Source organism: Moschus berezovskii, chromosome 8, assembly GCF_049115385.1.
Source record: "Moschus berezovskii isolate FMDL1 chromosome 8, NW_MosBer_1.0, whole genome shotgun sequence".
In the NCBI taxonomy this organism is placed as follows: domain Eukaryota; kingdom Metazoa; phylum Chordata; class Mammalia; order Artiodactyla; family Moschidae; genus Moschus; species Moschus berezovskii.
This window is the reverse complement of record NC_142467.1, coordinates 100,854,008-100,881,395: the sequence shown is the minus strand read 5'-3', so window position 1 is coordinate 100,881,395 and position 27,388 is coordinate 100,854,008. Positions and strand designations below refer to the sequence as shown.

At 47.4% G+C, this 27,388-nt stretch overlaps 1 protein-coding gene across 1 annotated transcript in view; it reads left to right on the top strand.

The window, feature by feature from the left end:
* The window catches only part of CACNA1A (calcium voltage-gated channel subunit alpha1 A), a 203,883-nt gene that overhangs the window by 88,694 nt on the left and 87,801 nt on the right, over positions 1–27,388 (top strand). Inside the window, exons 7-16 of the mRNA XM_088839319.1 lie at positions 985–1,100; positions 2,313–2,369; positions 4,068–4,157; positions 16,637–16,846; positions 21,155–21,267; positions 22,415–22,527; positions 22,675–22,806; positions 23,109–23,181; positions 25,411–25,528; positions 25,636–25,703. Of these exons, the coding sequence (XP_088695445.1) occupies positions 985–1,100; positions 2,313–2,369; positions 4,068–4,157; positions 16,637–16,846; positions 21,155–21,267; positions 22,415–22,527; positions 22,675–22,806; positions 23,109–23,181; positions 25,411–25,528; positions 25,636–25,703 (1,090 nt within the window). The remainder of the gene's footprint in view (positions 1–984; positions 1,101–2,312; positions 2,370–4,067; positions 4,158–16,636; positions 16,847–21,154; positions 21,268–22,414; positions 22,528–22,674; positions 22,807–23,108; positions 23,182–25,410; positions 25,529–25,635; positions 25,704–27,388) is intronic.

Sequence of the window (27,388 nt, the reverse complement as noted above, 5' to 3'; positions counted from 1 at the left end):
CTCTTGCTTTGGGCTATTGTTCCATCATCAGCAATCCATGTACAGATGCTCAAGTTGTGCACCTCTGGGGACACCCGGTGAAGAGATTCATGGGAACTGAATTCCAACCCAGGCTTCACTCACTAAGCTTCACCCCTGGCACTGAGCTACTTCCAAAAGGTAGCTCAGTGCTTTTTTTGAAGGTTTTCTCAAATTTTTCAGACCTACAACACAAAACACAAGAAAATTCTATAGAGTTTTAATTTCTATAATTTACATTAAAAAAAAAATAACAGGTTGGGTTTTCCCCTTCCCTTATTTTCCAAATATAAAATTGTAGCTTACAGTCAAACATGCATTTTAATAACACACATTGTACCCTACCCCCAAGATTGTTTTTCTGGCTTCATCATAAATGAGTTTAATTTTTCTCACTACAAGCCTGGGGATTGGTTTGCTGGCTCCATGGTGTCATGATAGACCCCAGCTTCTTCTAGCTTTCCATGCTGACTTCCTTATTAGAGACTTTAAATCTCATGGATTCTTTATGGTCTCAAAATGGCCACTTCACACTCACAAGATAGGCATCTCACACTCCAAACAGGAAGAGGAAAAAGGGAAACCCGAAGGGTCCTATATCCCAGAAGTGAGACTGCTGCAGAAATCTTCAGCTTATGTGTCACTGGCCTAACTTAAAAAAGGGATGAAACTATTCTTTAGCCAAGAGTACAGAGAATGAGAATGGGGTTTACAGCCAGCAGTGGTTGGCATGACATGGTTTATGGTTTTGTGGGTTTTTTTCTTTTACTGGGTGTAGTTGGCGGGAAACGTGGGAAGCTGGCAGGAATGCCCACTCCTGTAGTATTCTGATCTTCTCCCAGAAAACCTGATTCCTCTTGTTTAAATGCACTGCCCTCCAGGGATTCTGAATCCCCAAACACACACACACGCACACTCTCTAAAATTTCTAAAACAGTCAGACCTGACTCTCCTGTGCTTCTTCAGGGAGTTTGCCAAAGAAAGGGAGCGGGTAGAGAACCGGCGGGCTTTTCTGAAGCTGAGGCGGCAGCAACAGATTGAACGAGAGCTCAATGGGTACATGGAGTGGATCTCAAAAGCAGGTGAGGCCCTTTCATCCTGGGGCTCAAGAATTGAAATCCCATGTCACGGAGCACACCGAGAGTCATGCATGCAGTTTGGAGATGGATGAGGGGAGGAGATAGAGGATCTGAACTGGTAGTCCCAATGTTTAGCAACAGGAATCCAGAGAGATGAAGCCAGGACATGACATAACATTATACTCAAGAGCTCTAAAACCAGACATTGGTTTAGATCCACACTCTGCCACCTCGTAGCAATGCTCCTCACTGCCCTGTGCCTCAGTTTCCCAGCCTGTTAAACAGAGATCATGATAGTACCTACCTCATAAAACTGTTTGAGATGTCCCTAAGGTAATCTAAGCTAAGTGCTTGAACTTCCCTGGCTGTCCAGTGCTTAAGACTCCACACTCCCACTGCAGGGAGCATGGGTTCAATCCCTGGTCAAGGAAGATCCTGCATGCCAAGTGGCTCAGCCAAAAAAAAAAGAAGAGCAGTACCTAACATTCAGTAGGTATTGTACATGTTAATTTGTTTGGTTATTCAGACAATTATGGGGCACCTGCTGTATGCCAGACAGTGTTCTAGACACTGAGATTTGATCTCTGCCTGCAGGGCTCTGATAGTCTAATGAGAGAGACAGAAAATAACCAAATACACATAATATTGGGTGTTGCTAAATGCTGAGAGGAAAAATAAAGCAGGGTAGGAGGCAGCAAAGAGAGACAGCAGGGTGATCAGAAAGGGTCTCTCTGAGGAGGTGACCTCTGAGCAGAGACCTGGAGGAAGTGCATAAGGAAGCCATGTAGATGTCTAGGGGAAGGGCCTTCCTACCAGAGGGAACAGCAAGTGCAAAGGCCCTGGGGTGGGAGCAGAGTGGAGTCACAGCAGGGAAGCCAGTGGGGCTGGGGCAGAGTGAGGGGAAGAGCAAGAGGAAAGGAGGATAGGGAGGAGACAGGGGTCAGATCAGGCAAGATCTTATAAGTTATGGTGAGGAGGTTGGTTTTTATTTTGAAGCAGGTAGGGATGATGTTGGCATTACAACTGTTGCTTTAGTGGGGCTGGGAGTCAAAAGCAAGTTAGCAAGCACATCTCTGGCTGATAGAGTTGTCACTCAGCAAGGGGAGACTGGAGTTACTGGGAGGACCCTTCTCCTTTCCCATCCAAGGGAACCCATCCCCAGGAGGGTCCTCTAGATGCTGGAGCATAAATTAACTATGTGCTCTTGCTCTTCAGAAGAGGTGATCCTCGCCGAAGATGAAACTGATGGGGAGCAGAGACATCCCTTTGATGGTAACTGCTCTGAACCTGGCTTGGGGGTTGGGATGGGTCCCAGGGAACAGAGGAGGAGCCAGAGCTGGGGGAACAGGTTGCTTCTTTCTAAGGGGCCTCCAGGGGATGGATGTTCAGGGCCCAACTGATGCCAAGAACTGAAACAAGACTGGGTCAGGCTCAGGAATATATGGAGAATGGTGAGACTCTGTTTCCTCAAGGAATTTCAGGAATTTGACACAGGGTTTTCCTGTTTCCTGCCTGCCCTATCTGCTTTGACCACTTGCCCAGCTTCTGCTTTGTGCCTCCATTTTCCTCATCTGTCAAATGAGTGTGATAATTACCATACCTACCTAAGTTGATTGTTTATGAATATTACATCAAGTATGGCAAATAGAATGCATAGGACGGTGTCTGGCTCAGGGTCAGCCCATCTATGTTCACTAAGTAAAATAAATAATAGTAATTTCAGGGACTTTCCTGGCAGTCCAGTGGTTGAGAATTCCTGCCTCCAATGCAAGGGCCACAAGTTCAATACTGGGTCAGGGGATTATGATCCCACATGCCAAAAGGTGAAGCCAAATTTTTTTTTAAAAAGTAATTTTAGCAATGGAAGTACCCTGGTGGTCGGTCCAGAGGTTAGAATTCGGTGCTTTCACTGCAGTGGCCCAGGTTCAATCCCTGGTTGAGGAACTAAGATCCCACAAGCCTTGCACCATGGCCAAAAATAAAATAATTTCACCAAGAATCCAGCTTACTGTTAAGGACAGTTGTCTTATATTAGAAATTTGACTAGACAGAGCAATGACTGTGGATTGAAGAAACCAGGAGTGAGAAGGAAAGAGAGGAGAGGGGGCTCCATCCGAAGAGTAAAATGGATTTTACTCTTTGAGAGGACAGAAAGACATTACCCATAAATGAAAGGGAAAGTCACTCAGTCGTGTCCGACCCTTTGCAACCCCGTGGACTGTAGTGTGCCAGGCTCCTTTGTTCATGGAATTCTCCAGGCCAGAATACTGGAGTGGGTAGCTGTTCATTTCTCCAGGGTATCTTCCCAACCCAAGGGTCAAACCCAGGTATCCTGCATTGCAGGCAGATTCTTTGCCATCTGAGCCACCAGGGACACCCAAGAATATTGGAATGGGTAGCCTATCCCTTCTCCAGTGGATCTTCCTGACCCAGGAATCAAACCAGGGTCTCCTGCATTTCTGGTGGATTCTTTATCAGCTGAGCTACCAGGGAATGGGGGTGTCTGAATCACTTTATTGGAAGTGTGTGCCTGAACTCACTATCCGCTGGAGAGCTCTTGGGGTGTAGAACCTAAATGTTAAGGAAGGGCTTCCACAGTCCCAGCCAGCTTGGCAAGTGTGCTAAAGGTTAAGGGGGTGGGCCGTTTTCATAGAAGTCTATGTGTCCAATCCCAGGACTCCTAGAGGGAAAATGTTGACCAAGAGCCCAGACTTAGATTAAGCAGAAACTTTATTCTCATCTTTACCCCATGGGCAAAGTCATGTAACCTCCCTAAACTTCTGTCCCCACATCTGTGAAATGGGCATACTGTTACTTCCCATGAAACCAGACTGCCGCGTGGGTGAAACCCAACAACATGGAGAAAGTCCCTAATAGAGCACCTGGCACCCAGGGACATATGCGGTCAGTGTTGTTGTTATGGCAAAAAGGGTAACGTCTGTTTCTCTTGCCATGTTTCCATTGTTGGAGCTCTGCGGAGAGCCACTATAAAGAAGAGCAAAACAGACCTGCTCAACCCCGAGGAGGCTGAGGATCAGCTGGCCGACATCGCCTCCGTGGGTAAGCCCCCAGCTGCTGCCTGGCCGTCATTTATTACCATTACCTGGGAGATGGAGGTGAGGGCTTGGAGCTGCCTGGATTGGGTCTCAGTTCTGCCCGTTCCCAACTGTATTTCCTGGGGCAGATGACATGATTATGGGAATAACAACAGAGCCTGTCTTCTCGTATTGTTGCAAGGAGAAGTAAAATTAAATAAAGCACGTAGAAGTAAAACTAAATAACCACTGGAACGCACTTCCCTGGCAGTCCAGTAAAGACTCTGTGCTTCCACTGCAGGGGGCACAGGTTCAATCCCTGGTCAGGAACTAAGATCCCACATGCCTTTTGGTGCAGCCAAAAAAAAAAAAGAAACACATATAGCATTTAGAACACCATGTGGCAGAAAAGAAGATCCCCATGATGTTGGCTGTTATTATTCATTAGTGTTCACAGGGGTGGCTACTGTTAGTGAATGCCCAATTGTGAACAGGACCGAGATCAAATCCCTACCTTGTGGAGCTTGCAGTCCAGTGCAGAAAATAGATATTAAGCAGGTAATTACAGAAATAAGCTTGTAATGATAATGGCACTGCAGAGATGCTCCTCACTCAGCCTGCTCTGGAAGAGTGGAGTGTGATCAGAGAGGGCTTCTTGGAGGAGGTGACATTGTTCTGAGAACTGAAGGGAAGATAGGAGTTTGCCGCAGCAGTGGTTGCAGAGTGAACCAGACAGAAGGCTGCGCTCAGGCTGTTGTCATTGGTTATTGCCAAGGACAGAGTTTGAGGTGGGAACATTTGTCTTTCCTTTTTGCCCCTCTTCAGTGAGACTGTTGCTTTGACCTTCTCTAAGGAGATTCTATTATTTTTTGAAACTGAGTCTTCGTTGCTGCACTCAGGCTTTCTCTAGTTGCAGCCAGTAGGGGTCTAATCTTCATTGTGGTGTGTGGGCTTCTCGTTGTGGCGGCTTCTCTTGTTGTGGAGCACAGGCTCTAGGGTGCTTGGCCTTCAGTACTTGCAGCACATGGGCTCTGTAGTTGCGGCATGCAGACTCTAGGGCACAGGCTTAGTAGCTGTGGTTGTCTGGCTTAATTGCTCTGGAGTCCGTGGAATCCTCCCAGACCAGGGTCGAACCTGTGTCCCCTGCATTGACAGGCAGATTTTTATCCAATGAGCCACCAGGGGAGAAGGCAATGGCGCCCCACTCCAGTACTCTTGCCTGGAAAATCCCATGGACGGAGGAGCCTGGTAGGCTGCAGTCCATGGGGTCGCTAAGAGTCGGACACGACTGAGCGGCTTCACTTTCACTTTTCACTTTCATGCATTGGAGAAGGAAATGGCAGCCCACTCCAGTGTTCTTGCCTGGAGAATCCCAGGGACGGGGGAGCCTGGTGGGCTGCTGTCTGTGGGGTCACACAGAGTCGGACACGACTGAAGAAGTGACTTAGCAGCAGCAGCAGCAGAGCCACCAGGGAAGTGCCTGAAATAGGTTCCTAAAAATTCCAATTATGAAGGGAATTCCCTGGCGGTCCAGTGGTCAGGACTCTGCACTTTCACTGCCAAGGGTGCAGGTTCAGTCCCTGGTTGGGGAACTAAGATCCGACAAGTCACATGGTGGGGCCAAAAAATAAAATAAAAATTCTAATTATGGGGCCTCCCTCGTGGCTCAGTGGTAAAGAAACCACCTGCCAATGCAGGAGACATGAGTTTGATCCCTGGTCTGGGAAGGTCCCACATGCCAAGGAGCAACTAAACCCGTGCACCACAACTTTTGAAGTCCATGAGCCTAGAGCCCATGCTCTGCAATGAGAAGCCACCACAGTGAAAAGCTGGCAACTCGAGAGTAGTCCCCACTCACTGCAACTAGAGAAAGCTGGTGCAACAACAAAGACCCAGCACGGTCAAAATAAATAAATAAATAAATACCTTAAAAAAAAAAGTCTAAGTATGAAGAGTGGATGAGAGAGTTTCCAGGCAGAGAAAATAACAGGAGACTCTGAGAGGAGCAGACATTAAGGCTGAATGGGTATCGTGTGGCTGGAGTATAGAGGCAAGGCTGGGGGAGGGAATTCAAAATATACACGTGTTTTGGGGAATTCCCTGTCAGTCCAGTGGTTAGGACTCTGGACTTCTATTGCAGAGGATACAGGTTTGGGCCCTGGCTGGGGAACTAAGATCCCGCAAGCTGCACAGTGCGGCCAAAAATAAAAATCAACACATACTCGTGTTTCTAATCCCTAGGAACCAACTACTTCATACTCAGGTTCCTTCACTCACCCCTAGTTTATAAGCTTACTGCTGAGTTTCAATGTGATTTCCTTGCCGTCCCACACTCCAGAGGGTGGCCACACTGTGGTTTGCTCAGCCGTAGCTTTATTATATGGTATTTGAGTTGTTTCCAATTTTTGCCTTTACGAGGAGCACTGCTGGGAGCATTTACATACAATGACTCCTCCCACCATTTGGGAGGAATTCTTTGGGGATAATTATAGGATCAAAGATATTAACAGCTTTTCAACTCATTATTCACAGAGCTGTTCTGAGTTTCAAAAACATTGAACCCATTTATAAACCTGCCAAGTATGCAGACACTTATGGACTCTACCACCCCGGCCATTGCCTATTACGTGTTTAATTTCCTTTCTGGATAAATCAGTCTGTAATGATACCTTAAAGCTTGTTTTCATTTGCATTTTTAATTTCTAGCCAAAACACTCTTTTCCTCGTAACGATGAACAAATCCTGCTTCCACTTATGAATACATCTGTTTCTGTCCTTCCAGAAAATTCAAGAATTAGGGTGCTCCATCACTGCCCTGTGCATTTGATTGGTTACGTCTGTCCCACAAATTTCCCATTTAAGTTGCCCGATTTTCTGATCTGTTACGTTAAATTTTGATAGGCAGACATTTTTGTCTATACCACATTTGTTAAATGCCAAGTACTGAAAACATGGGGTACCCAAGTCAAGCTCTCCTCTATGGATAAGATTGAGATGTCGTTCAGCCGCTAAGTCGTGTCCGACTCTGTGACCCCACGGACTGCAACATGCCAGGCTTCCCTGTCCTTCACTATCTCTGGGAGTTTGCTCAGACTCTTGTCCATTGAGTCAGTGATGCCATCCAACCATCTCACCTGTTCTTAATTAACAGGGAGAGACTATTTGTTATCAGTCCTTCTGCTGCTGCTGCTGCTGCTGCTGCGTCACTTCAGTCGTGTCCGACTCTGTGCGACCCCATAGACAGACGCCCACCAGGGTCCCCCGTCCCTGGGATTCTCCAGGCAAGAACACTGGAGTGGGTCGCCATTTCCTTCTCCAGTGTGTGAAAGTGAAAAGTGAAAGTGAAGTCGCTCAGTCGTGTCCGACCCTTAGCGACCCCACGGACCGCAGCCTACCAGGCTCCTCCATCCATGGGATTTTCTAGGCAAGAGTACTGGAGTGGCTTGCCATTGCCTTCTCCGATATAGTCACTAGCTGTCCTACTAGAAAAGATGAAGAAGTATTACTACCCAATGTTGGCAAAGATGTGAAAAAAATGGGCATAGCCTTATGCTGTTGGCAGGAATGTAGTTTGCAGTGTTTTCTGATGTATGGTTGGGCATTATTTAGTTGTTGATGTTTATATTCTCTGACATAGAATTTCTACTTCAAAAGATTTCTTCATGTATGCCAAATATCTATGTACCAGCCTCTTCTTAGCAGCACTGTTTCTGGTATTCAGAAAAGTAAAAACCAGAAACAACCCATGTGCCCCAAAGTAGGGAGATGGTTAAAGAAATTATATAACATTTATATACCATCAAATACTCTGCTGCCAGGAAAAAGAATGGAGCTGTTATGACATGGAAAGATGTCTGAATATATTCTTTGGTGAAAAAATAGCAAGTTGTACAACATCATGTAAAATATGTGGTCACATTTTTAAAACAATATTAAGAAATGTGGGAACTGAAGGGATTGCAGAGGATTTTCACTTTCTTCATGACGTTTCCCTGAAATGAGTGGATTAGTGACAGGCATTACTTTTTAAATTTTTGTTTATGTTGAGCCTTAGTCGCAGTACACAGGCTCTTTGTTGCATCACGTACAGTCTTTGGGTGCAGCACACAGACTCTCTAGTTATGGCGTGTGGGCTTAGTTGCTCCACGGCATGTGGGGTCTCAGTTCCCCGACCAGGGATAAAACTCCAGTCGCCTGCATTGCATGGCAGATTCTTAACCACCGAAGCCCCAGGGAAGTCCCCAGGCATTACTTTTGAAATCAGAAAAAAATAATTAGATAAATTTAAAGTTACTTAAAAGCAACAGAGTCTTAATTGTGCATGCATGCTAAGTCGCTTCAGTCTTGTCTCTTTGTGACCCTATGGCCCTGTCACCCTATGTGACCCTGTAGCCCACCAGGCTCCTCTGTCCATGGGATTCTCCAGGCAAGAATACTGGAGTGAGTTGCTATGCCCTCCTCTAGGGGATCTTTCCAACCCAGGGATCGAACCTGTGTCTCCTGAATTGACAGGCAGGTTCTTTACCACTAGCGCCACCTGGGAAGCCCACCAAGTCTAATTGTAAAGAGTCTAAAGGGTGTACAAGGCAGGGAGAAATTTGTCTGGTGGTAAAGCAAAGAAAAATTCATGAAAAGAGGCATTTTTTAAAACTGGGCTTTGTATGCAATGGGGAGAGTGTTATCAGTTCGCTGGGGTGACCGTAATAAAGTAGCACAGGCTGGGTGATTTAATTCTTTAAAAACAGAAACTTAACTTTCTCCTAGTCCTGGAGGCTGGAAGTCCAAGATCAGGGTGTTCTCAGGATTGGTTTCTGATGTGGACTGTCTCCTGCTTGCAGATGGTCATCTTCGTATGTTGTCACACAGTCTTCCCTCCTGTGTGTTGTGTCCTAATCTTCTCTTCTTGTAAGGACACCAGTCATAGAGGATTAAGGCCCACCCTGGTGATCTCATTTTAACTGAATTATGTCCTTTTTAACTTGTTTATTTTGTCTTCACTGCTGTGAAGGGCTTTCTCTAGTTGCAGCGAGCAGGGGCTGCTCTCTAGTTGCGGTGCAAGGCTTCTCACTGCTGTGACTTCCCTTGTTGCAGAGCACGGGCTCTAGGCATGCGGGCTTCAGTAGTTGCAGCTCACAGGCTTAGTTGCCCCATGGAATGTGGAATCTTCCCGGACCAGGGATCAAACCCTTGTTCACTGCCACTAGACCATCAGGGAAGTCCTAATTTAGTTACTTCTTGAAAGGCCCTATCTCCAAAGACAATTGCAATTCAGAGACACCTGAGAGGCAGGAGGTGGTTAGAACTTCAGTCTATGAATTTCGAGGATGATATGTTATGGCTCCTAACGAGGGGATAGTGAGAATGACCCTGAAAGCCACGATGGAGTCACAGAGGGTCTCTTTGTGGCTGACCTAAGAAAACTTGGAGAACCCATGTTCAAGGCTGGCATTTGATGAACATGTGATAAAAGGAAGAAAAGAAACCAAAGTAGAAAGCTGTCAGACTGAATAAGGACTGACTCTGTCCCATGGCACCTCTGTTAAGAAAGCAGGTGAAGGCTTCCCTGGTGGCTCAGTGGTAAAGAATCTGCCTGCCAGTGCAGGAGACACAGGTTCAATCCCTGGCCCAGGAAGATCCCACATGCCATGGAGAAACTAAGCCTGTGTGCCACAACTATTGAGCCTGTGCTCTAGAGCCCAGCTACTGAGCCCACATGCCATAGCTACGCAAGCTTGGGTGCCCTAGAGCCCATGCTCCACAATAAGGGAAGCCACTGTTATGAGAAGCCCACGCACTGCAAGGAAGAGTAGGCCCCACTCGCTGAAACTCGAGAAAAGCCCTCACAGCAATGAAGACCCAGCACAGCCAAAAAATAAATAAATAAAATTATTTTGAAAAAAGAAAGAAAGCAGGTGATTTTAACTTTGTCATTAGGTTTAAAACACAGGCCAGTGGCTTGATCTCCCAGGACAAGGTTTGCTACAGGCAAACCCACCTAATGCCAGCTCCCTTGCCTGGTAGCTCAAAAACCCACAGGAAGGGGTTCCTATGCTGGCAGAGACTTCCTCAATAATCTTGAAAGAGACCTCTGAAATTCCAGGGTTCTGGCAAGGAGACACCTTCACCTTTATTTCTATAAAATAATAGCGTGTTTCAAAGTCAGGCAGGAACATGTGGCATTTTGCCCTCGTATTATTTTGCCCAGTAAATGCTGTCTTTAAGATCTTTTTTGTATAGTTCTGTGTATTCTTGCCACCTCTTCTTAATATTTCCTGCTTTTGTTAGGTCCATACCGTTTCTGTCCTTTATTGTGCCCATCTTTGCATGAAATATTCCCATGGTATCTCTAATTTTCTTGATGAGATCTCTAGTCTTTCCCATTCTTCTGTTTTCCTCTATTTCTTATAATTGATGATTCTACCATGCTGTCAGCTGATAAACATATCACAAAACGGTCTCATATAGGGACTTCCCTGGTGGTCCAGTGGTTAAGAATCTGTATTCCAATGCAGGGGACACGGGTTCAATCCCTGATCAGGGAACTAAGATCCCAATGCCACGAGGCAACTAAAACCCGAGTGCTGCAACTAGAGAAGCCTGTGTGCTGCAATGAAAACCAAGTGCAGGCGAAAAAAAAAATTATCTCATGTAGAGTTCATCAGCTAACATGAAATATGGACCTAGTGCCATCACTAGGAAAAGTTGAACCACGAATGGAATCTGCCATCATGGCACCAGTACTTTAGGAAAATCAGATTCCCTTTAGGTGATTTTGAGGACAGAAGTTCAGCGTGGGCTGTGTTCATTTGCTAGGGCGGCTGTCACAAAGTATCACAAGCTGGGTGGCTTAAAACAACAGAAATGTATTCTCTCACAATTCTGGGGACCAGAAGTCCAAACCGAGATCAAGATGTTGGCAAGGGCTGTGCTGCCTCTGAGGACCTCGGGGACAGTCTGCCCCCATGCTTTTCTTTTAGCTTCTGGTGTTGTCAGCAGTCCTGGGCTCTCTTGGCTTTCACTCACCTCATTCCAAGTTCTGACTCTGTCAGCACGTGGTCCTCTCCTGTGCGTCCCCATGTCTCCTCTCCTCTTATAAGAATACCAGTCGTTGGATAAAGCCCACTGCAATCAGGTCTGACTTCATCTTAATTTGATGGCATCTGCAAAGACCCTATTTGTAAATAATGTCATATTCACAGCTCCCAGGGGTTCAGACTTCAACCCCTTACTCGATCTCTCTCTCTCTCTTGTTTTTTAGCTGTGCTGGGTCTTCGTTGCTGCGAGGGCTTTTCTCTTGTTGTGGCCAATGGGGGCTTCTCTCTAGTTGCAGTGCGAGGGCTTCTCATTGCCGTGACTTCTCTGATTGTGGACCACAGGCCCTAGAGCATGAGGGCTTCAGTAGTGACGGCACGTGGACTCTAGAGCACAGGCTCAACAGTTGGTGCCACGTGGACTTTGTTGCTCCACAGCATGTAGGATCTTCCCAGACCAACAACCAAACCTGTGTCTTCAGCACTGGCAGGTGGATTCTTTCCCTCTGAGCTACCAGAGAAGCCATCAACACATCTCTTCAATGGACAGTTCAACTCACAACTTGGGAAGCACCTATTCCAATTCTCTAAGAATCTGAAGGGCATATAAGTTGCCAAAAATCCTGAAATTAAGCCTTGGTGGTGGCCTCCTGCTGTCCTCACTGTGAAACATTCTAGACTAAGATTGGCCACCTCTGACTTTTGGCTCTTTGAATGCAGCTGATCTGAATGAAACGTATTCCATACTCACACGTTAGATTTGAAATGCCTTAGCTCCAGTACTTTGGCCACCTGATCCAAAGAGCTGACTCATTGGAAAAGACCCTGATGCTGGGAAAGATTGAAGGCAAAAGGAGAAGGGAGTGGCAGAGGATAAGATGGTCAGGTAGCATCACCAAACTCAATGGACATGAATCTGAGCAGACTCCAAGAGAGAGTTAAGGATGGAGGAGCCTGGCGTGCTGCAGTCCATGAGATCGCGGAGTTAGACATGACTTAGTCACTAAACAATGTAAAGATTTAGAATACCTGGTACCAAAAAGAAAAGAATGTAAAATATCTTTTTAATAGATTTCTCTATTGATTCCACATTGAAATTGACATCTGAGATATATGGTGTTTCATAAAATAGCTTATTAAAATTATTTTTTAAAACTAAGGATTGCCTGCAAATTTTCAGACCACGGAGGAAAAGTAGAGACAAAAGTGTATAGAAAAGGGGGACTTTTGTGGTGGTCCAGTGGTTAAGACTATATGCTTCCACTGCAGGGCACAAGTTCAATCCCTGGTCAGGGAACCAAGATCCTGCATGCCTCAAGGTGCGGCCAAAAAAAAAAGGGTATTGACAAAGGGACCATGGATCAGAGGGAGTATAAGATGCAATAAATAGAGGAGACAGCACAGAGTTGGCACAGGGCCTGGCACAGAGTAGGGGTTCAATTAATAGTCACCTTCCTCTCCTTTCTTGGTGCATGGGATGCCTATTATGGGATGTGTCTCCAGGCCCTGTGACTTGAGCCCTGAGACTTCCTCCATGAGTTGGCGTGTGAACAGTCTTGATTTTAGCTCTTGTAGTTGTAGTAAAAGACTTTATGTCCAATAAGCATGTGCCAGCATCACATTGGGGCTTCCCAGGTAGCTCAGTGGTAAAGAATCCTCCTGCCAAGCAGGAGACGCGAATTCAATCTCTGGGTCAGGAAGATCCCCTGGAGAAGAAAATGGTAACCTACTCCAGTATTCTTGCCTGGGAAATCCCATGGACAGAGGAGCCTGGCAGGCTACAGTCCATGGGGTCGCAAAGAGTCGGACAGGACTTAGGGGCTGAGCATGCATGCAGCAGCATCTTAGGGTTAGTTTTTAGATATTTATTTACTTATCTGTTCGTTTGGCAGCACCAGGTCTTAGTTGCCCCATGCAGGATCTTTTAGTGGAGGCATGTGAACTCTCAGTTGTGGCTTGTGGTTTCTAGTTCCCTGACCAGGGATTGAACCCAGGCTCCTGCATTTGGAGCACAGAGTCTTAGCCACTGGACCACCAGGGAAATTCCTGTTAGGGTGCGTTAACTCATTGATTTTTCCCAGTGGCCCGGTGAGGTGGGAGGCACTGGAGTCCCAAGATGCATGGTAACTTGCTCAAGGTCATTTGCCCAAGGTTACTCTGTGGTTGGTGATGGAGCTGAGCTTTCACTTGGCTCCAGCAGAATGTCAGGGACCTCCTGCCCTGTGTGATTGCCAAACCTTGTGGACGCCTGTGGGTCTGTGCACATCTTTGGGAGCCAAAAGAACCAGAAATGTCTCAACTGGGAAGGGCTGGGAAGGGCTGGGAAGAGCCACCTTGGGGTACCCAATGCCCATGGGATCAGACAAGTGATGGACATGAAGGGAGAGTCCAGCCACCAGGCCTAGCCAGCTGCTGCTGGGCAGGCATGTGGTTGTTTGCTTGCGGCCACAGGTTCCAGGAGTGAGTGCAGTGTGGTGGCCGCAGGCCAGAGTGCAACAGGCTCTGAACTGACCTGAAGCTTCTTAGTCAATTACTGGACTCCCCTCAGCCTCTGTTTCCTTGGGGTGTAAAAGGAGGTTAGTGATGGTCCCTACCTCCTAAGGTTGTGATGAGGAGCTTACTGTGTAAACTGCATCCCCCGCAGTGCCTGTTAAATGTTTGATAAATGTCAGCTGCTATCTTCATTCATGAGAAACTGAAATCCATATTTGTATGGAAAATCTCCCAGTTTTTAAATGTAGACCAATAATTTCAACCTTCACCAGTCTCAGATGAACCAGTATGGCCCCTGGGATGCCAACTCACAACCTCTGTTTAGAGTTTTGCTCATAGGAAGTGGCATCCTGAGAGGTGTTTTCTGTATTTGGCTGGTGTGAGGTTGATGAACAGGCTTCATGGGTGAACGTGCAAATGAAGAAATGGATGGATGGATGGATGGATGGATGTGTGAATAAATGATGAAAGAAGAAATGAATGGGTGGGAACTTCCCTGGTGGCACAGTGGTTAAGACTCTGCACTTCTAGTGCAGAGGCCACAGGTTCAATTCCTGGTCGGGGAACTAAGATTCCACATGTGGCATGGTATGGCAAAGTTAAAAAGTAAATAGATAAATTAGAAAAAAAAACAGAAATGAATGAGTGCACCAATGAAGGAATAAATGGTAAAAGAATAAGTGGATGAAGGTGTGACAAGCATTCCGGTGAGTAAACAAATGGATGACTGAAGGAGCACTCGGATGAATGAATGAAAGAATGGCCGCGGCAGTGAAGAATAATGAGCTGATGAAGCAATGGAAGATTTCCGAGAAGAGGTATTTCAGAACACGGAGTCAACCTATGTGAAACTGAGCTCTGAACCTCCCCCACAAACCTGTCCTTTCTCAGGGGATGACAGCGTTGTCCCTCCTGGGGCTCAGACCAAAAACCTTGGCTTCTCCCTCTCTTCCACCCACACTTGGTCCATCAACACATGTTGAAATATATCTTAAATAATAATACCCCAGGGCTTCCCAGGTGGCTCAGTGGGTTAAAGAATCCACCTGCCAATGCAGGGAGCGTGGGTTCGATCCCTGGTCCAGGAAGATCCCTCATGCCTTGGAGCAACAAAGCCTGTGTGCCGCACCTGTTGAGCCTGTGCGCCACAGCAAGAGAAGCCCACACACCGCAATGGAGAGGAACCCCCACTCGCTGCAACTAGAGGAAGCCTGAGCAGCAAGGAAGACCCAGCACAGCCAAAAGTAAACAATGAGATAAAATTGAAAATAGTAATACACCCCAAATCAGCCCAGCCTGCCTCCTTCTCAGCCACCATGGAGTCCAGCCCTGCTTATCATCTATGTGGACTGGAGCAGTCATTCCCCCCTCTGCTTCTCCCTTACCTTCCACCGTTTGCTCCGTGCCACAGCAGCCAGAGGACGTCTGTGAACCCCTGAGTCAAGTCACACCCCTCTTGCCTCCATGCCTCCCGCCTCACTCAAAACAAAAGCCCCAGTTGTCCCTGCGGCCCCCAAGGCCCTTCAGAACCTGCCAAGACCCACCCCCCTGCCCACACCTCCTCCTTTGTCTCACCTGAACCACTTCACTCCAGCTATACTGTTCTCTTTATGCTGTTCCCCAAATATGTCAGGCAGGCATATTCCTACCTCAGGGCCTTTCCACTTGCTGTTTCTTTCCTCTGCCTAAGATGCTAAGGTGACTCAGGCCAATCCCTTCACCTTAACCCCTTGTTTAATGCTGCAGCTTGCCCAGGGGTCCTTCCTAGGATTCCAGGTCCCCTTATTTGGCTCTGCTTTCTCTTTTTTCCAAAGCACTTTGCACCTTCCATCACACTATTAATTTATTATTTTTATTTATGTTTGAGTTGCACGTGGGCCTTCTCTAGTTACAGCGAGCAGGGGCTACTCTTCATTGTGGTTTGGGGGCTTCTCATTGTGGTGACTTCCCTTGTTGCAGAGCACAGGCTTCCGCAACTGCAGCGGGTGGGCTCTAGGGTACACGGGCTTCGGTAGTTGTGGCACACGGGCTTAGTTGCTATGCAGCATGTGGAATATTCCCAGACCAGGTATTGAACTCAAGTTCCCTGCACTGGCTGGCGGATTCTCAACCACTGGACCACCAGAGAAGCCCTACTTATTATATTATGTTTGCTTTCTGGCTCCCACACTGGAGTATCTGTCCCAGGAGTGCAGGACTCTGTTAACATGTATCCTGAACACCTGGGACAGAGCCTGGCATAGTAGGTGCCTTGTAAATGCTTAAGAGCAAAAATACATGTGAGCAGAGGGCACAGCTGGCTCATTCTTTGGTGATTATTTTTAAAGTGAAGTGTCGATGGTAAACTCGGATCCTAGCCATACCTCCTCCTGGAGGCTGTCTAAGAACAGTGCATGCGACTCTGCCACCTGCCTCTGCACTGGGAGTCGTGAGCAGAGGTTCCAGCCTTATCCCACCCTGTAGCATGACCCCCAGAGTCATCAGGCAGTGCCAGGAGAGGGAACTACAGAAAGATGACTCCAGCAACGGAGAGCCATCAGCCTCCCCATTCTGAGCCATGCTGGGCCATGCTCAGTCACTTCAGTCATTTCTGACTCTTTGCAACCCCATGGGCTCTAGTCCACCAGGCTCCTCTGCCTAAGGCATTTTCCTGGCAAGAATACTGGAGTAGGTTGCCATGCCCTCCCACCCCAGGGATTGAACCCACATCTACCTTCATTGCAGACAGTTTCTTTACTCCTGAGTGACCAAGGAAGCCCCACCACCACCACATCCTGAGCACTCATTGGTTATTTCTAGCACTGTTATTTTCAGGGACATCACCTTCTCATAAGTTCCATCTCTGGAAAGCTAAACCCATGAGTCATAATGGTTCCCAGGGAAGCTGATGGGTTCCCTGGCCAAAATCTGTGCCTGGGCCACACATCGGTTAATTTCCTCTGCAGGAACACCCTGACATTCTCCATCCTTTCCCTGGCAGGGTCTCCCTTCGCCCGAGCCAGCATTAAAAGTGCCAAGCTGGAGAACTCGACTTTTTTTCACAAAAAGGAGAGGAGGATGCGTTTCTACATCCGCCGCATGGTCAAAACTCAGGCCTTCTACTGGACTGTGCTCAGTCTGGTAGCCCTCAACACGCTGTGTGTCGCTATTGTTCACTACAACCAGCCCGAGTGGCTCTCCGACTTCCTCTGTGAGTACCGCCTGGCCCCACCCCTACCAGCTCCCTGATCCCTTCCTCACACCCTTTCTACAGCTCTCTTTCTTTGGCAGTATGTGTTCCCTCTTTCCCCTTTCACTTGGGCCCGTTTATAATGGGAGATCGTGCTGAAGTTCCTGCTGCCTCAGTGACAGAGCCCAATTTGGGGGAGTGGGTGCCTGAGAGCTGGAATTTGGGCCATCAGACACATGATGACTTTCTAAGAAAGGCACATAGAGGTGCATTGAAATAAAGACTGCAAGACAGCCAGAGACAGAAACATACATATGATTTCTAGGTGCATCTCTGGGAATCAAATTTATGGTTGATAGATGAAGGTGCATTAGAGACAAAAAAGTAACCTGTATGTTGTACTCATCTCTTTTCTCATTTCTCTCTGCTTCTTTCCTTTTCTTTCAAACCTTCTGCTTCTTTCCCCTCTCCTCTCCTGTCCTTTTTGACTTCCTTATGTCTCGGATTCATTCCTAGACGATAGCCTCCAACAACTGTGAGAACATCTTGCTCCTGCAGTGAGAACCAGGATTTCCAAGACTTTGCCCTTCTGGGCCTATTCCCAAATTTCAGGAATTAACATGAGATAGTATCAAAATTGTTGACCACGTTGGGGGAGGAGAAGCAGGAAAGGAGGGGAGATCTATGAGCCTATAGATCTCCCTATGGGCTTAAAAAGTAAAGAGCTCTGAGAAATCAACAAGAGTAGTGGCTGGAAAGTGAGGAAGGCAATTGGATGCCTTGGTTCTGGCCTATGGGCCCTAAGTGAGGACTCCCCAAAACCTTTTTGCCTACTGATTGCCCTCCTCCTGCATCTTTTGGCTTGTCTGAATTAGGTCTGTAGATTCTCTGCCCTTCTGACCTGGTTCAGAATTAACCAATGCAACCACTGGAGAAATCAAGTCTTCAGCCTCGTGAGGCCTGGGTGTCTGGTCCAGGTCATTGTCTCCTTGTAACCCTTATTGTTCCCAGTCATGTTGGCTGACCACCCCCCCAGGACACTCCCCAGGGGCCAGTTCTCCTTCCGAGAACCCTGACCTAGTTCCAACCTTAGTAATTGCATTTGGTCCCCCTGGAGTTTCTTATAAATGAGAACTATTTACTTTTTGTCTTAACCTCCTCGGATAGCCTATTTTTGATCTCCCATATTCTCCCCACTAATCACCTTGCTCTGTCTGTCCTGGTTCGGGAACAGGGGGTTGAGACTTCCTGCCTGGGGCCACTCTGTCTATAAACGTCCTTTAATTATCAATTTCCAGTTGAGAAAACTGTGACACAGAGAGGTTGAGTAACTTGCCCAGAGTCACACAGCTAGTTAATGATGTAGCCAGGACTTGAACCCAAGCTATATCTGATGGTGCATCCCTGCCATGATCATCAGGTAACCTGGATTCTCAGTGCCTGCTCTGCCCCCAACTCTCCATGTGACCTTGGACAAATTATTACCATTATCCATCAAATGAAGACATCTTCAATTATTGCTGCTGCCGTTTAGTTGCTAAATGTGTCCAAGTCTTTGCAATCCCATGGATTGTAGCCCGCCAGGTTCCTCAGTCCATGGGATTTCCCAGGCAAGAACAATGGAGTGGGGACTTCCCTAGTGGTCCAGTGGTTAAGAATCCACCTTCCAATGCAAGGGACACAGGTTCCATCCCTGGTAAGGGAACTAAGATCTCACGTGCCATAGGGCAAATAAGCCCGTGCTCCACAACTAGAGAGAAGCCCCCACACATCAAAACCAAGACCCAGCACAGCCAAATAAATAATTTAAAAAAAAAAAAAAAAGAACAATGGATTGGGTTGCCATTTCCTTCTCCAGGAGATCTTCCAAACCCAGGAATTGAACTTAGGTCTCCTGCTTGGCAGGCAGATTCTTTACCACTGAGCCACCTCTTCAATTATATGGCACTCTTTTATTTTTATTTTATGTGCCACTAAGAAATGAAACAATGCTGCCATCTAAACTAAGGCATGCTGATTTTAAGTTACACCCCAGTTTCAGAGACGTCAAAACGTGAACAAAAATATGTGTCTTGTAATCGATGAAGTGTAGTTGTTTCTCTGAGTCTCACATTTCTCTTCTATACTTGGGAGAAATTGGATTTGATGACCCTGAAACTTCTTCCAGATCCACCAGTGCTTAGAGATCTCAGGTCTTATGCATCACCAACTCTCATGATTCCATGGTAACTGGGGAACGAGCATCTTGGAAACTGTTACGTCCTCCCCGAATTTCTTCTGGTGGCTTCTGGAATGCATCAGGTGTTACAGACAGATTTCCTCCCTGACATTTCGGTCTTGGGGGCCCTGGAGACCCCGGAGTTTCCCTCAGACACTGAAAGCTCCCTGGGGTCCTAAAACTAAGGGAAAGTTCAATAATCAGGAATGAGTGGGAAAGACCTTGACAGTCAGTTCAAATCACCTCTTAAAAGAAAGATACAGAGACTTCCTTGGTGGTCCAGTGGCTGAGACTCGGCACTCCCAGTGCAGGTGGTCAGGGACCTAGATCCCACGTGCTGCAACTAAGACCCAACACAGCCCAATAAATAAATAAACTTATCAAAATTGATTTAAGAATGATATACTATGGAATTCCCCGGTGGTCCAGTGGCTAGAACTGGTGGTCCAGTAAAACTGCTGAGGGCCCAGGTTCAGTCCCTAGTAAGGGAACTAAAATCCCACAAGCTACGTGGCGCAGCCAATAGAATAAAATCACAAAGAACTAGAAAAAAGTCTTACACCACTTAAAAAAAGAGTGATATGAGTGATAGAACAAATACTCTTCACCTTCAAATAGAACTAGCTATGTGACCAGAATGGAATTCTTAGAAGTTTGAGGCCTCTGTCTTCGATTTCTATATGCTTTCTTCCGCTCAGAATCTCTCCTTACCTCTCCTTCCCCTTCAAAAGGTGACTGCTCATGCCCTTCCTGAACAGGCATCTTCCTACCCCACCAAGAAAGCCCTCTCAGAAAAGGAATTGCTATTAACCATTTCTTTGCTGGAGTGAACAAATACTCACAGTTACCTCTTCCCAAGGCAAAATTTTCACCATTATGCATTCTCATCAAAAAACAAAAGGCTTTGTCTTTCATCAAGACTTTTAGACGTTAGCAAGACAGGATTTCTAGGGGACATCCAATGAATTTTCCTAGTTGGGAGAAAAGCCATGCCTTAGATTGGTTGCCTGTGGCACTCCCAACTAAATCCCTAACACAAGGATTACAAATAGAACACTGTTATGGTTTCTATTAATATTTCTATTATTCCTTTGGAGCTCAAGCATATAAAAGCAGTTGAGTCATAATTCTTATGTATTATTACATAATTCTTAGTAATAGTACTTTGTAGTTATCAAGTTACTTATTAGCCAGTTAGTTCATTCATTCGTTTCTGTTTAATTAATTTTTATTGGAGTATAGTTGCTTGTGGAGAAGGCAATGGCAAGCCACTCCAGTACTCTTGCCTAGAAAATCCCATGGATGGAGGAGCCTGGTAGGCTGCAGTCTGTGGGGTCGCTATGGGTTGGACACGACTGAGCGACTTCACTTTCACTTTTCACTTGCATGCATTGGAGAAGGAAATGGCAACCCACTCCAGTGTTCTTGCCTGGAGAATCCCAGGGACGGGGGAGCCTGGTGGGCTTCCGTCTGTGGGGTCACACAGAGTCGGACACGACTGAAGTGACTTAGCAGCAGCAGCAGCAGCAGCATAGTTGCTTGTTCATTTTAAAAACATAGTAAAATGTATAACATAAACAGTGAGGATCTACTGTATAGCATAAGAAACTATATTCAATACCTTGTAATAACCTATAATGGAAAAGAATATCTATACACACACGTACACACATATGTATGTATAACTGAATCACTTTGCTGATTCAATTATATATACCTGGAATAAACATGCTTGTACAGTTGCTCAGTCGTGTCCAACTCTTGCAACCCCATGGACTACACTCCACCAGGCTTCTCTGTCCATGTCATTCTCTAGGCAAGAATACTGGAGTGGGTTGCTATTTCCTTCTCCAGGGGATCTTCCCAACCCAGGGATCGAACTCACATCTCCTACACTGGCAGTCAGATTCTTTACCACTGAGCCACCTGGGAAGCCCATACCTGAAACAACTACACTTCAATTTTAAATTTTCTTAATTAATGTTTTAAAAAGCATAGTAAGCACCCAGGAACCCACCAGCTAAGGTTTCACTTAATAGGAACGTCAGAGCCGCCTGAAGGCTCCCTCCACAAATCTAATCTCCTCTCTGTTTCCCCCCTTCCCTTTCTAGACTATGCAGAATTCATTTTCTTAGGACTCTTTATGTCCGAAATGTTTATAAAAATGTACGGGCTTGGGACGCGGCCTTACTTCCACTCTTCCTTCAACTGTTTTGATTGTGGGGTAAGTGCTCTGATTTCTAAGGAGTTCATTCCCCAGCTGATATGCTTAGAATGGTTGAAGCCTGGGGACACAGGAGAGAGAAAAGTAGGGTCATGCCTGGGTATGACAGATTCTGCTGAGAGCTCCCAGAACCCTCCCCAACCACTGCCAGTGGGAGGGAAAATTTACAGACCCATTTTGGAAAGTAAGGGATGACCTGGCGAATCCACTCCTGGGGATTCACTCTAGAGAAACTTATGCGGACCCCTAAGAGATACAGACACAGTGCCTTGAGTGGCTTTACTAGTCCCAAACCAGATGACCCCAATCTCCCTTTGCAGTAGGGTGGATAAATAATTGTATATAAATAATGCAATTCTCTGCACCAACGAGAGGCAGCCAACAGTAGCCACACCCATTAGCCACACAGAAGGAGGCAGACAGTGGCAAAACTAGTCCATACAGCATGATTCTGCTCATGAAAGTTCAGACGGACAAAACCAAGCTATATGGATTTCAGAGGATCCTTGAATACTTTAAGGCAAAGACCTCGAAAACATAAGTCAAAGAAGCCAGACATAAAAGGTCACATATTACATAATTCCATTTATATCCAGAACAGGCAAATCTCCAGAGTCAGAAAGTAGATTAGGTGGTTGCCGGGGGCTGGGAGGAGGGGGCTGGGGAGTGACTGCTCATGGGTCCAGGGTTTCCTTTGGGGGCAATGGAAATGTTTCAAAAGTAGAGAAGGGTGATGATTATACACTGTGAACATGCTAAATGCCACTGAATCATGCATTATTTTAAATGAACCATTCTGGTTAATTTTCTGTGGTGTGAATTTCACCTCAATTTTTTAATGCAAGGAAATAGTTATAAAATTCAGGGTGGTGGCTATGTCTAGGGTTCTCCAGAGGCTTTCAGGGTGCTGACATGCCCTATTTCTCAACGTAGATGGTGGTTGCATGGGCATTCACTTTGTAATCATATATTTCAGGAATTCTTTTCACTCATGTTAATAAGTTAAAAAAGAGAAGGAATAAGAGGTGTGTGAGACCCCCACCATGATTTCATTTGAGGCGGGGAGTTGGACTGGGTTCCTGCAAGGTCCAGACCCAGGGCACATTTGCAAGGAGCATGGACCCAAGACCGGGATCCTCTGTTCTAGGTCATCATCGGGAGTATCTTTGAGGTCATCTGGGCTGTCATAAAACCCGGCACATCCTTTGGGATCAGTGTGTTACGAGCCCTCAGGTTATTGCGTATTTTCAAAGTCACAAAGTAAGTCTTTGGGTTCCCTGGCATCCCAAGGGGGCACTGGGAGCTGGGGTGGGGCCGCCTCCTTCCCATGTTGGGAAGATGGGCTCAGCTGCCGCCACCCTGGCCCCAGCCTGACCCCCATACCCCAACCCTGGCCTCTGTTGGCAGGTACTGGGCATCTCTCAGGAACCTGGTCGTCTCTCTTCTCAACTCCATGAAATCCATCATCAGCCTGTTGTTCCTCCTTTTCCTGTTCATCGTTGTCTTTGCCCTTCTGGGAATGCAACTCTTCGGCGGCCAGTAAGTGCTCAGCAGCTTCTCTTGACTTCTACTTCCCTGGGGTCCAGCCCAGGGCCTCCCACCCATACCTTGCTCAATGCATCCAGAGACCCAGGCCCACCTGCATCACACAGTCTGCCTTCCTTATGGCCTAGATGATGCCCAGTGCACTCACCCAGATGGGTAGGGCCCTGGGTACCATCAGTATGTCCTTCTAGGGGAAACAGAGATGCTGGAAATGTTGCCCTGGAAACAAGATACTGAGCCAAGCCCTCACACACCTAGGGTGGGACCAACGTGAAATGTTTGTGCCCTCTCCACAGGTTTAATTTCGATGAAGGGACTCCTCCTACCAACTTCGACACTTTTCCAGCAGCAATAATGACGGTTTTTCAGGTACAACCTTCACCCGGTCCCATGAATGCAGGGCCCTGTGGAGAAGCACCAGGGTTCTTTAGGAGGGGGACAGGAAGTGTGGGCAGGAGCCTTTATTGTGGCTCTTCCACAGGAAGAAATGGGTAAGGCAGGTTAATCGGGCTTAGGGTTGGCTAGTCTGAATGATTTCGGCAGACCCTGGAGCTGTCTTGAGTTGTATGGAACCTGACCCTGGGCTAATTCCAACAGTAGAATATTGGCATAAGTGTAAGAGCCCAGTAGTGGAGATGGTTTGGAGTGTGGGCTCTGAATTGGTTGGTTTTCATTTTTCAAACCACACTCACAGGCAAGTTGTTTACTAACTCTAAGAATTAGCTAGTCCTGACTCCCCCCCAGGGTCAGCAAGACCCCTCCCATATGTCAAAGCATCAGAATATATAAAATAATAGACACGGATAATATACCATCTTCTCCGTGACTGGAAGACACCCCAATTCCATATTCCAAAGGAAACAGATTGACCGTGGGTGGTCCTGCCAATCCAGCTTCTGCACCCATGTAGGCACATGCCCCAAGGTTTAGAACTGGCCAAGCTGGGACTTCCAGGGCTGTTCCGTGTGGGCTCGGTCTCTTTAGGGAACAGAAAGTTTATGGGAAAATGTGACTTCACTCCTCTCTTCTCCTGGGGGAAGGGGAACTTCTAAATGAGATCTGTAGACAGGGGGTTGGAAAGGGAAACCATCTATGAAATTCTGAGCCTTTACGTAAATGATTATTGATAGTCATCACCACCCTTATGTCTTCAGCACAGGGGTTGTTGCCCAAGAGGGATCCCCAAGGACACCTAGAAGTATCTGGAAACATTTTTGGGTTGTCGCAAGTTGGGTGTGGGGGTGTTGCTGGCATCTAATGGGTAGAGGCCAAGGATGCTGCTAATACCCTACAGTGTTAAGAGGAAGTTCCCAAATGCCAGCAGTGCCAAGACTGAAAAACCCTACACTAATGGATTAACATCTTTGGAGTTCTTTCATATTCACTTTATCCTCATGAAAATAATGGGGCTTCCCTGGTGGCTCAGACAGTAAAGAATCTGCCTGCAATGCAGGAGAGACCCAGGTTCGATGCCTGGGTTAGGAAGATCCCCTGGAGAAGGGAATGGCAACCCACTCCAGTACTCTTGCCTGGAGAATTCCTTGGACAGAGGAGCCTAGCAGGCTCCAGTCTGTGGGGTCGCAGAGCATTGGACTTGACTGAGCAACTAACACTCTCACCTTTTTTCACTTTCATGGAAATACCACAGAGGAGGGAAGCTGGATATTTTTTTAACAACCGTGTAGATCCTGCATATAAATCCCTTTGGCCCTTCCCATACACATCAGCATCATGTCTGCTTGCCAGCACTTGCATCTCTTTACCCGAGGCTTCCTCTGACCACCTGTACCACCACCATCCCCACCCCCAGATATAGCGGTCCAGAAGTACCAGTGGATAGACAACATGAGAAATTTATGTCTCACAGTTCTGAAGGCTGGAGGCAGATCAAGGTGCATCCAGGGTTGATTCCTGGTGAGGACTCTCTTCCGCCTTCTCACTTCTCTCACACACAGCAGGGGGAGAGAGGGAGACAGAGAGGCAGAGAGACCAAGTTCTCTGGGGTCTTTTTCTTATAAAGGCACTAATCCCCTCACTGTGGCACTAGTGGTAAAGAACCCACCTGCCAATGCAGGAGATCTATGTTCTACCCCTGGGCCAGGAAGATCCCCTGGAGAAGGGCATGGCAACCCACTCCAGTATTCTTGCCTGGAAAATCCCATGGACAGAGGAACTTGGCAGGCTCCAGTCCATGGGGATCACAAAGAGTTGGACACGACTGAGCACACAATCCCCTCATGAGGGCCCCACCATCATGTCTTCAGCTCATCCTAGTTCCCTCCCATCTCCAAATAACATCACACAAGGGGTTTAGAGCCTCAACATATACAACTCAGCCTATAGCAAAATCTCCCTATCACATCAGAGAAAACCAGAAAGATCTGAAACTCCTCTTCCAGGGTCACTTTTTGCTAGAACAGACTGAGAGCTCCTCCATGCAAGGACAGCCCTTTCCTCTCGCAAACAGCCAAGACCGTCCCCACCCAGAGACAAGAGCCGAGAAAGGGCCCACACGGCAGGTTCCCGCTCCACAGCTGCATCTCTGAGGGGCCCAAGGTTGAGGGGGGGTTGGCTGTGTGTTTCTCCCTCCCCTTTCAGATCCTGACGGGCGAAGACTGGAACGAGGTCATGTATGACGGCATCAAGTCTCAGGGGGGCGTGCAAGGCGGCATGGTGTTCTCCATCTACTTCATTGTGCTGACGCTTTTCGGAAACTGTATCCTCTGGGGGGCGGATGAGCAGGGGAAGCACAAGGGAGGGGTTCAGGAGTCCCAGATATCAGGGTTCATGTGGCAATGCTTTCCCTGACTCCAGCGTTTGCAGACACCCTCCTGAACGTGTTCTTGGCCATCGCGGTGGATAATCTGGCCAATGCCCAGGAGCTCACCAAGGTGGAGTTGGTGGGAGAATGTTGCTGTGCAAAGTTACCACCTGCTCATGGCAGATCAGGACTGTGCCAGGCGGGGGGTAGGACAGGGTGGGGGACAGGAGCTGGGGTCAGAGCCTTTGTCCTGGCTTCACTGTGCCAAGGAGAAAGGCACCTCCTCCCCCACCCCCAAAATAGACTCTCCCTCATCAAGTGGCTTCTATAGCAAAGGATGGCGGAGGTGGGGGGTGGTTAAGGCAGCAGGGTTGCTGCAGGAAACAGATGGCAAACTCCACCAGAGTGCCCATTTATAGGGAGTGGGCAGTGCCGAGGGACTTCCAAGGAATGCGGCAGCCTCCAGGCTAGCAGGCACTGTCACCACCCTAAACCCAGAAGGAGGGGACAGATGGAGAGTAACCCAGACAAGGTTCTGAGGCTCAGTGTGTGTCCTCGGGAGCTTGGGAACTTGCCGGACTTCACCACTGAGTGGCAACAGTAAAGAATTATATGATGCTCATGGTTCCAGGCACAACTGTTTTTTCCCTTTGGCAGAAGAGGGAACTGAGGTTCGGAAAGGCAGAATCACGGACCCCAGATGGGATGATGACAGCTGCTATTATTTAAAGCATCATGCTATACATGTCAGGAGCTCAGCATAATTTTGGGCATACAGGAAGTGATCAGTAACAGGAGCCTTTGTAAGTCACTTTGTATGACCAGAGATCGGAGCTACAGCTCTTCATTTTACAGAGCTGGGAAAGGGAAGGCTAGGATTCAAACCCAGAGTTGGCAAGTTCCAGAGCCTGAGTTCTTTACCCACACACCCTGCCAACTTTCATTTGAGCCCCAGCTGAGCAGGTAATGATCAAAATAAAAATTATCAACAACCAAAGGAAATGTGATGGCCCCTCTTGTATGCCAGACACCAGAAAGCATGAGACAGGGAGTAACTGTTATCCCCATTTTGCAGATGGGAAAACTGAGGCCCAGAGAGGCCAGGACCTTGCCACATAGCTAGGAGCTGAAAGAGCAGAGGTGTGATCCCTCAAAGAGCAGAGCACAGGAAATGAAATCAGAAAGGAATTTGGGGTGTGGGGGTATAAACTGTCCATGTGAAGCAGCAGCCCAGTTTTCTTTCATGGCCAGTAGTATTGGATTATTTGGGCAAAATCTTATGCCAAATGCCCTAAGGGCAGCCCTCTACTCCCTGGGATTTAGGTCCACCTCAGCTAGGCACAGAGAAGGCAACATTGCTTTCAGGAACACAGCTTATGCCCTTGGGATAGCCCATGAGCAGGGCTGCTAGGAACGGTTGAACAGGTAGTGCACTGCACAAGGGAAGCCGAGCACCTTTTTGCAATTTGAGGGGAAGATGTCTGGGACAAAGGCATGTTAGGAGGTGGTCGTGGTCCAGCCTAAGTCTTTCACCTGCAGCCCTATCACATTAAGAGAACATATGCAGAATCATTCGGGAGGGCCAGGCCTGGGGCCTGCCTCAGCTTCACCACCCCATCCCCCATGCCTTAAGGTACACAGGCCATATTCAGGGAACTGAACTGAACTGAGAAGACTTTGCCAACCGTCCATCTGCCAGCCATGGCAGGAGGGAGATAGAGTTTCCCAGGCCCAGCCCTGACTGGAGGAAAAACGGAAATCTCTGCCACCTCCAAGCATACGGCCACAGTCCTGGCCACGATGCAGCTGACTGGC